Source organism: Aphelocoma coerulescens, chromosome 5, assembly GCF_041296385.1.
Source record: "Aphelocoma coerulescens isolate FSJ_1873_10779 chromosome 5, UR_Acoe_1.0, whole genome shotgun sequence".
NCBI lineage: Eukaryota > Metazoa > Chordata > Aves > Passeriformes > Corvidae > Aphelocoma > Aphelocoma coerulescens.
In genome coordinates this window covers 45633871-45644267 of record NC_091019.1, presented here as the reverse complement: position 1 = coordinate 45644267, position 10397 = coordinate 45633871, and the positions used below count along the sequence as shown (strand labels likewise).

The 10397-nt window shown below is 45.1% G+C and overlaps 1 protein-coding gene across 1 annotated transcript; it reads right to left on the bottom strand.

The window, feature by feature from the left end:
• Window positions 1-4167: 4167 nt before the first annotated feature.
• On the bottom strand, window positions 4168-10385 carry AHSA1 (activator of HSP90 ATPase activity 1). Its single transcript, XM_069017975.1, has 9 exons — window positions 10222-10385; window positions 9681-9871; window positions 9415-9497; window positions 8650-8767; window positions 6937-7025; window positions 6453-6587; window positions 5595-5696; window positions 5005-5056; window positions 4168-4574 (listed from the first exon to the last, which is right to left on the bottom strand). Exons 1-9 carry the CDS (start codon window positions 10299-10301, stop codon window positions 4402-4404), a joined length of 1023 nt encoding a protein of 340 aa, XP_068874076.1. The 5' UTR covers window positions 10302-10385; the 3' UTR covers window positions 4168-4401.
• Window positions 10386-10397: the final 12 nt, after the last annotated feature.

The window sequence follows — 10397 nt, the reverse complement described above, 5'->3', positions numbered from 1 at the left end:
ACAGAGAATAATTCTTTAATCTGATGCTGCAATAAAGCACTTTATATATGTCATGCTGATGTCATTCAGTTGTGTCTGAAGCATATGTTGCTATTTATTTTGGTTGAGAGGGATGATCTGTTAAATGCTATATATCTTGGGTTTCCAGCCCCAGTTGGGGCCCTGATGGCTTTGCTTCCTTCCTGTAACATTTGCATTTGAAGTTGTCTGGCTGCAAAAGTCACAGGTAAGAAAGACTAGCTGGAGGCCATCACACCATGGGATATGTGAAGTTCTGCTTGCAGGGAAGGAAGCCTCCTACAAGAAGACCGTCAGGGTCAGTGCTGAGAAGCAAATGCATTGCCTGTGCCCCAGCCCTGACCTCGGGTTTTATTCCATGGTCAGCCTGGACAGAGCTGGGTAGTGGCTGACGGCCCCTGCCCAAGGAGAGCAGGTGACTTCGGTCAGTGAAGGATGCTAGGAGCTTCCTGCTGGCCTTCTGCAACATCAAAAACATTGTTGCATGGAGCCCAAGCCAGGGGGAGCCGGCTGAGCTCCACTCTGCTCAGAGAAAATCACTCTTTTCCCTGGAGGGGCAGTCAACAGTTACTGCTGTGTATAGTAACATGCCTAATGTGCTTTTACCCTCTGCAACAAGGTCTTTGCTGTGTTGGATGATGAGCCCTGCTGTGAAACTCCTGGGATATAGAAATCCCACAGCCAGAGGATAGAAGCAGGAAGAATTCCTGCCCTAATTCTGCAGGTGCTGAGGACCTGGAGATGTCACCTGAAATCACAGAGTGAGTCTGTGGCAGTCTTAAGCTGCACTTTTACCTGTGGCTTTGAACACAAAACTTCTTAACCAGTTGCTTTTGAGTTGTCTTAGTCTGCCAGCCTGGGCTGGAGCTGAGCTGTACCAGTCCCCTGGCATCCGGCATGCAGCGGTGTTTGTTTGCACACAGAAGGAGCTGTGCCCAGATTTTGCTGGGGCACAGGTGAGGTGAGTACAGCCCATCTCTCAGGGATGAACTTGAGATTTTCTAGGAACATGTTTACAACAGCAGAGATCCCAGTACCTGTGTGATTTTTTTTCAGGGCTCCAGCTCCAAGAATCCACTTCTTGGAAAGCACACAAAAAGCCCAGCTGGGCCCAGAAGGATCTCCTTTGGAAAGAGAAGACAGAGAATGATAATGCCAGGAGAATTTAGCCGAAGCCTGTGCAGCAGGCCTGAACTGCAATGCCTGGTACTAGCCTAGGAAGGAGCAAGATGTGGTTGGGGTCTGTAGATCTTGAATAAAAACTGTAGTTCTAGAGGAGAAGCAAACCTTTCAGACACCCCTGTTCTGGTCTGTGAAGGGACACACCCTGCTGTGTGGCCACATTAGTCTTCTGTGCTGGTGGCACACCTCTGGAGCAGAAGATTGGAAAAAAACCAAACCCCAGCACATTACAGGTTTTCGGCTCTAGTCCTCCTGACCTCACTTTTCCACTTGGTCAAGATAATTTTCGACCCTAAACTTGTCTTTTACAGCACCAGTGGTAATGTTTTTTGGGGTTTTTTTTATGTTAAGTTACCAATTATATTATCTTCTATACCGAAATGTAATGGATTCATTACAGCTTTATTAGGCCTTCCCTTATTTACTAATAAAACGATTATACAGAGCATTGCCTATAGTCTTAAAGAAGTTCAAAGACCCCTTTGGTTTATTGTTTGATGGTTGCTCCTTACTCATCTCCATGTGCCTATAATAGCATATTGAGGATCCACCTCTGACTTTCATCACTGTGAAAAATTCACTTCTGTTTTCTGTTTTTTTAACCTTTGTTTTCTTTAATTCACAAGACTTTCCCTCTTATCCTATGTCAGGTTCTTAAAGAGCCTTTGGGCCAGAGTATGCTGAGCCTTGCTTTTCTCCCTAATCTTATACATCCCTCCCTTCCCCAAATAGCTGAAGGACTGCAAACTGTGCCTGTCTCCCCACACTTCCAAGTAAAGCAAAGGTCTGGAGTTTCTCATTAGCATCGTGTAGCTGCACCAGAGGTCAGCTGTAGCTGAAGGAGTGTGTGTCTGCTGGCAGCAGACAGATGTAGTGCAGCGACCTTCTCTAGCATGACTTAAGGCTCAGATCTCCATCCCCAAGTAAATGATTGAGGCCTTAATTACCATTGCTGTGCCCCATTAGAGCTGGCACAGCCTGGCATGCTCTGCCTGAGTGCACAGCCTGGCCTTTTAGCACAAGCTTTCCTTCACCACCGGGTTAGTCCAAGAGGTTCACGTGTGAACAGCAGCCAAGGCACGGCTACATTACACAGCCTGTTCTGCTGCTGTGGGGATGGTGATTTCCAGCCTGCGGGGCAGGGAGCCAGCTGGGGAAGCACCAGCATAACTCGGGGTAGTCAGTTTTGCTGGAAGAGCCCTCAGATGGCCTCTGAGCAAAGCCATGAGTCCATGAGCCCCATGCATGTGGGTTGCTGGCTGAGGCCAAAGCGTGTCCTATTAGAGTAGCAGCAGGATGCCTGAAGTAAACCCTGCTTGTGATGAAAGGAAGGCAATTAAAATTCCACTTCAGTTGCCTTCCTGTCCCACTTCCTAACCTTCCAGCAGCAGGTGATTAGCACGGCCTGCCTTCTGCTGCCCTGGCCCAGCTGTGCCAGCAGAGCCTGCAGCAGGCGAGCACTGCTACCACAGCATAGCTGCCGAAGCACGGCAAGGACACTGCAATTCAGCTGTCACGTTTGCCTCATTGACTTAGAATTAGACTTCAGTTTTTAAATAATTTCGCTTTTCTTTTACTAAATTTTTGACTGTAAATTCACTTGCTAGCCCTGTTGTTTAAGGTTTCCCATGTTTCTGTCCAAGATTTCCCAAACAGAAAAGCATGCATGCTATATAGTGACATCAGTGTGCCTCCATCATGTTACCCAGCCCCCTGCAGCCTACAGGTACATATAGTAGTTCATCTGTGCACAAAAATCCTGGCAAAACACCTGCATCCATTTTCCCAGCCAGAGAGTGCTTTAGGGAAGACAACCCTGCATGACACAGGGAAGCTCTACCGTATCTACAGCTGCCTCTTTGTACAACTTCCTTAGCTCTCGCAGGTCAGCTCAAGGATGAGCACACACTACAGAATTGAGTTTCATGCTGCATTCTTGATGTCTGTCTGTACACACTTTATCATGATTTTTTCATACTTCAGCACTTTGGAATAGTGATAACAGGGGAAAATGCTCTTTAAAAGGAGACTCAAACAACTCCATTCAGTTTTGTTTTTTTTTAAACAGGCACTCAAGCTATTTTTTCCTGCCTCTTCTATTGCAGGGAACAGTTACTACATACCATTCAGATTTAAAAAATGAAAAAAAACCCAACAAAAATCCCCAAACCAGTAAATTTCACCCAGTAACATTACTCTCTTCTAGCTTACTAGGGGAGCTCTGCAGGAAACACTAGCAGAAAACAGAGTATGCAAGAGAAGCTCATGCCTTGGAAAGAAAACCAAGCACTTCTCTCACCCTTGAGGTTAAACAGATGGACACTTCTGATAAGTCAGATTTTGACCCCTCCTATAAACAAGTTTATTGCTTTTGAAGACAGCTCCAGGAACTAAACTGTATTAGCAGGTGAGAAAAAGCAATTTTTTTCTTCCTCACCAGTTAAAGCAATAGCTGAAGTATGATGAGTGGAAAGTACTGCACGCTGTAGACTCTAAATTGAGGTGGGATTTATTTCTGAAAAAACCCAGTTTGCTTTGGCCTGAAGCTCTTGGAGGTAGCTGGCCCTGGGCCCCACAACCTTCTAGAACCATTCTGTAGGTGGGAGTTTCCCTAGCACTGGTTTGCACGATCGTCATTCTTGTAGAGCAGACTAGTGGAAGTGTAAGAAATGAATGTGTTGAAGAAGGGGATGTGCAAAGGAAAGGAACAGCTTGAACAGGATCACAGACCCCTTCAAAAATGTATGAAACATTTACTAGCGGCAGATCAAAAGCAGAGAAAATGAGCAGCTGCTCAGACTAAAAACTGCATCAAGCTCATGCTCTCTACTGCCCCAGAAGTGAGGAGTAAATCACATTGGCATCAGCACTCCTCATTGATCAGTGTTTTTCCAGACAGATCCCTCCCTCAGCCTATCACCCAACCCTTTGAACTCAAGCCGATTTGAGGACACAAATTCCACAGTGTTTTTTTAAGTTAGGTTTATTTAGCAATAGAAGTATGTACATGTAAGAGAATCCCCTGCAGCACAAGACATGCACAAAGCAGTGAGGGACTGAAAGTGGTGCTGCTCCATGGCCTTCCTCATCACCTGTCATCCTACTTTACTCAGCAGCAGGGCCAAGATTAGAAAGGAACAGGCGAGAAATTTATCAGTCCATGTGGCAGAATCTTCAGGCAGAGCCTCCCAGTAACCGGTATTAAAACAAGCGGGCCCCATAACCAAATGTCTGTTTAATGCCCTCAAAGTAGTAGCGCTGCCAGCCTTGCTTTGTTCTTTCTTCCTCACTGGCAGGAATGCCCTTGCCTTCCAAGCACACCTCTGTCTCGCCACCTTTGTCATTGAAGTTCAAGGTAATGGTTGCAAAGTGCCCTAGAGGAACCAAAGCAAATCTGTCAGCAATGTGTAGTACAGTACATAGAGCCCTCAGGGGCTGCTCTGCCCCTCCTTTCACAGGGCACCACTTAAAAGACTCTTCGAGGTCCTTCGCAGAGGATCTACTTATGGCAGCTGTAGCACAGGTAGGAGAGGGCTCCCTCTTCCTGGGGTTTGAAGCAGTTGCAGCTACAGCTGCACAAGCAGCTACTACCTTCATCCTTCCTACCTGGTCACTTCAATCACACAGTGGCTGAAGATGCAGACATGATAACGTGGGATAAGAAGCTGGGGTAACACTGGAGCAGCTCCCAGAACACAGTGTGCTCCCCGATCATGAGCCACAATACAGTGTAGCAAACGGGACTGGAATCCTTCAAAGACAGGCAAGGACAGTAATACCATAGTACATTTCTGGACTACTTACCAGCTGGCCAAGATTTAAATCTCCATTTCATAACAAGTTGCTTCTCAGGAACCTTGAAAAGGGAGACAAAGACTGAGTGGTAATTTCTTGTAAATCCTACAATATAATGGAAAACATCTAGAATTGTGTTGATATGAATGAATCCTTAGAGATCCCTTGAGAAACACACACACAAGAGGGAGAGATTTTAAGTGTCCTTTTCTTTTCAATCCCCTTCTAGAAAGGTATGCAACAGTACAGCCCTGAACACTGAGACGGAGTCCCTGTCCAGAAGGCTTTTGTGGCAATTGGCTAAAGAGAAAAAGAGTCAGTTACTATCTTTAACACTCCTCCCATCCCTGATAAGTAAAATCACACAAAACCAGGGGAGATCTACGGAAGCCACATTTTCTCCCCAGACTGAAATCCCGTGTGTTAATCCATACTGCTAGGAATGCTTCAATCGCCACAGAAATTATAGATAACTATTGGGCACCAGGTAGAACCCCACAGTTAGCTAACAGAAGCATTGTTACAGAACTGATAGGAAGTTACAGCCTGATAAAAGTGCTGCCTCTGAGCAACATACACCTGAACTAGTTAGTACTTACTAGGTCAACAAACTCTCCTGTGACACTGCCATCCAGCAACTGAAACTTGCCTCCTTTATCAGCCTCCAAGGTGGCTTGTGCGTGGGTGAAAGCTTGAACCATCTGAAAAGAATTCAGGAGCAGACCTGTATTACTTGACATTATCTTCCTGCAAACTTATTGCCTCCCGCCCAGCTACAAAAGTTCTGGAAGAGGAGGTAAGTCAATAGTGGAAGGTCTTCAGCAAAAGACAAAACCCCTGCCCTGGCCAGAAAAGCAAGGTTTTAGCCACTGCAGCAACATTTCGCCTGCCCAAGTAAAAGAACTCCCAGCTTTCTAATGCTTGGTGTTCTGAGTAACACATTGATTTACTTTGTTGATTTCTTAATGAAACCTAATTCTAAGGAAAAATATTCTTTGCTTTTTCATTTTTCTTATCAAAATAGGAGGAACAAAGACTAGGACCATGTTTAAATATGATACAATGCTGCTCTCTCCTCCTAAACTATGTAATAGTGTGCAGAAAAGTGGAAGCTGTTCCCAAAGTACTCTTTGATACCACCTAACCTTAAAAGGAAAAAACAAAAACAAACCAGAAGCACACAACTGTAAATCCCAAGTGATCTGGCCACATGCAGTAAGGGATACACCTACAGATAGATGCTGACAGCAGTCTGGAACTTGCTTCTGGTTGGCATTAATCCCCTCTTGTCAGCTGTGTGAAAAGATGCACACACAAGCTTTAAGCAACTACTCTGCAGAACAGCTTTCTTAGTCCATTCTCATGGATTTTGAGTGGCCTACAGAACATCTTAAAAAGCTTATTAGGAAGAGCCTCCTATACACAAAGGACAGCTCTCAGAACAAGCCAGGCATTACCTCCTGAGTAATGAATACCCGGTAGAGCTCCTCAGGAGATGTTAAGAAGGTGTCCTTCAAGCTGATCTTACAGGTAGGGATCTTGACTCCAATGGATTTGGACTGTGATGGGGCAGTACTGCTCCTGGCAGCCGTCTAACAAAACAAGGAAAACAAACACATACACACTTTTTTTCACAAAAAAAACCAACAACCAAACCAAAAATCAACAAATGGTTCACATATCCAAGGGGAAAAACAAAACCTCTTGCTAAAGATGCAGTTAGATACAAAAGTACTTAGATGTAAAAAGCAGATTTATCATTTTGTTTGGATGAAACATCATGTGCTGCCAATGGAAACAAGTCACACCAATGCCACAGATTGTCAGTTCCTGGATGTATATATCCTATACACAACATAGGTTGCTCCTGCAAGCCCCAGAATCTAATACAGTGTACCTTTCTTCACTGATCCCAAAGCATGTTTGCACAGTTTTGTTTACCTTGCGGTCTTCTGCTTTAGGAGCCACCTGAGGTGCTGTTTCCATATGTTCACCATTCACTGTGGGCAAAATCATGCCCTGGGTGAATTCTGGAAAGACAGGAATGTGCCCATGAAACCAATAAAAGATCAAGTAAACCTTCTGACTGTACTTTGAAATACACCATCAAAAAGGGCTTCCTGGTTTCCCCCTTGCTCTTGCTAGCATCCATGACTTGAAACAGCTTTTAGAAAAAGTAAACAGACCTCTTTTTACAAGCAACTAATTCTTTCCCTCACTACTGTCCACCGAAGGCCCTGTCAGAACCTGGAATTTACCTCCTCTTTGTAGCCTGGACATAACATCTTCCACACACTGCTCTCGCATTAATGTTGGTTAGCTTTAGACTTTTTTCCTCTCTCACTCTCTAATAAAAATTGCAATCATGTCTCAAGAACTTTTGCCTTGCTGGCCTAGACACACCAAACCAAGCTTTTCCATTTCTTTTCATACTGGCTCTTCGTTTCTTGTATCACTGGAGTAAACAATAGTAACTTCTAACTCCCTCCTTGATTTATCTTTAACAACGCCACATGCCAAAACTACACATGGAAACCCAGGCAAGACCTCACCAGTGCCTTGTCCAGCAGCACTAACACTTTTGTAATTCAGTCAGAACCTTCAGCCTCTTTCAGAATTACATTTGCTTTTTCTCCAGCTCAGTCACTTCTGCTTTTACCAATTATACAACATTTTGATTTTTTCTTCCTCTTCATCTGTTCAGACTGGCAAAATTCCATTATAAAGCAGAATTTTATCATATGTGCATAAACCTGTATCCTGCAATACTTGGTTCCCACCTGTTCTCATTTATTGTAGCCCACAAGATCATACAGTTTTTCCTGATTAGCATTCTTATTTTTGAGTGGGTGACTGCATCTCCCAGCCTGAACACTATAGTGCCTGAAAAAAACCCAAAATTACAGAAATTTGATCCTGGAAAAACGGCAATCAGTGGTGGTTTGTACCCACCATATCTAGAAGATGTAGTGTAATATAGGTAAATAGATATAAAAAGCAACTGTAGCATTCCCAGCCTGTATTTGAGAGGAAAGCCAAACTCAACCAAAGCACATTGATTTAATTCCAACTGCTGGACTCATATTTAACTTGAAAAAAATATGTATTTGATGCAGATGCTGAAACAGCTCATCAAAAGACAGCAACAAAACCTGCAGGGCAATTTCCAGACATCAGTTATTCTAAACTCCAAGTAACACTAGATGTCTTTACTAGTGTGGCAAGAGGAAAAAAAACAAACCACAAACTGGAGAAGATATCACTTTCAAAGGGAGAAGCAAACTGAAGGGCAGATTGTGCCCACAGGCAGTGACTGTGTCACTGGGTAACAAACACATTTTACTGGCTTTCATTTTCTCTACAGCTGAGCTTCAGCACATGAAGGGCATTCTCAGTTTTAAAATATAAATCCAAAAATACTGTTTATTACTGGGTTATCACAAAGTCAATCTTTCTGGGCTGTGCTATACTGCCTAGAACCAGAAATGTTTCTTACCAAATCCTAACGATTTCCAAAAATACAGAAAAGTTACTGTTATTGCTCTGACACCTTTCTGTTGTGATGGAGTGAGCAACTCCTCTCTTTAGCCCCATCCCTTCTTTAGAATTAGTCCATATGGGTTCCCATAACACTTCTCTCTCCCAGTTACATACCCGTTTTGAGAGTGCTGATGTAAGTTTTCATTGCATCTCTAATTTTCTCTGCGCCCTCTTGCTTCATCAGGGTCTTCAAGTTAGTGTCAGGCTCATCTTTAGCAAGGCTGACAAGGATCTGAACAACAAAGACAAGCATGGATTAACAAGGACAAATGTGCACGCTTCTTTTATTAGTCAATTCAACATCACAGACTTTGGCTAAACTTTCATAAACAGCCCTGAAGTTTTACTCATCTTTCACTTCATCTCTCAGCCTACAGTATTGTACGTGTGTGCCTAAATACCTTCTTGTGCTATAGAGCCCTCGTATCCAGAAGACAGGAATTAATTTGATAAAGATACATGGTGGGGGAGCGCCTCTCTGTCAGGGAGAGTAGTGACAGAATGAAAGAGAATGGTTTTAAGTTGAAAGAGGATAGATTTAGATTAGATCATTCTTTACTCTGAAGGTGGTGAGGCACTGGAACAGGTTGCCCAGAGAATCTGTGGATGCTCCATCCCTGGAGGTGTTCAAGACCAGGTTGGATGAAGCTCTGAGTAACCTGGTCTAGCGACAGATGTCCCTGCTCATGGCTGAGAGGTTGATAATGTATGACCTTTAAAGATCTCATCCAACCCAAACCATTCTTTGATTCTATTAACTGAAACAGTTTCTAGGAGTAAAAAATCCTACACAAATGTTCTAAGAAAGGTAACTGGGAAGGAAATATTAATGCTGTGAGTATTCCTGTTAGCATACTCCATACATCTAGCTGTGCTTACCTCAACTTCATCGATGTCATTTTCATCCGAGAGGTTAGGAATCTCCACATAACCTTTGTACTTCACTCCTGTCTTTGAGGTGCCTGCAATTATAATTATATTGTTCAGATCAACCTTTCTTACTCTGGTTCTTGTAAAAGCAAACTTGTATTGTATCAAAATACAATACTTCCCTTTATTTTTATTTCCCAAGTTAGATAAGTATCCTTACCCTTCATATTATACATGAATCTGACCTTGAAACAGGAGGAGTGCACCTCACTCACCAGTCCATGCCAGCTTGATAGCCCACTCATAGAAGAAGATAAGTTTCCCTTTGCGGTTGTTAATGGAGGCCTCTCCATCCAGTTTGCTCACTTCTGTCACCTCACACACCCCTTCCTCACCCTCCACCCTGACAGGCAGGAGGAGAGCTTTCAGCCGCTCCGTGGACCAGTTGGAGGCATCCCTCTCCGTCCTGCAGGAAAACCGAGCGGGGTGTGAATCTGAGACAGGCCACGCTGCCAGCATATATTGGGACTATCCAGTATTCCCCGATTCTTGTTTCCCTGCCCCGCTTCAACACAAGCACACAAGACATTTCTTCTCCAGGCCACCTCCACACATTCCCCCGGCAACATCGGCTCAGCCCCCTGCACACGCACGGAGCCGGGGGCCGCCCCAGAGGATCAGCCCGGACACCCCCGCCTCAGCACCAGTCCGCAAGGAGGGGACGGGAGGCGTCCCCTCTGCGCGCGACTCCGGCCGTGCAGCCCCCCTCCGCCCCGGGGCCTCCCGGGCGGATCTGGGAGCAGCCGCCCCGCTCACCAGTGCCAGTTGTTGACGTTGGTGGCGTCCGCCCGCTGCTCCACGATCCAGCGCGGGTCTCCCTCCCCCCACTTGGCCATCGGGACCGGGATTGCCGCCTCCGCTCCGAGCACCCGTGGAAGCTGCTAGAACCGCCGCGCCGCCTCCCGCTTTCCGCCCGGCGCGGGCCCTTCCGG

What these genes read in the sequence shown, in the direction of transcription:
- AHSA1 (XM_069017975.1), bottom strand. Translation starts at nt 10,301, where the DNA reads ATGGCCAAGTGGGGGGAGGGAGACCCGCGCTGGATCGTGGAGCAGCGG. An exon ending in CTAAAGCAGAAGACCGCAAG is followed by an intron (nt 6,588 to 6,936) that starts GTAAACAAAACT and finishes TTGTTTTGTTAG; the next exon opens with ACGGCTGCCAGGAGCAGTAC. An exon ending in ATTTAAATCTTGGCCAGCTG is followed by an intron (nt 4,575 to 5,004) that starts GTAAGTAGTCCA and finishes TGGTTCCTCTAG; the next exon opens with GGCACTTTGCAACCATTACC.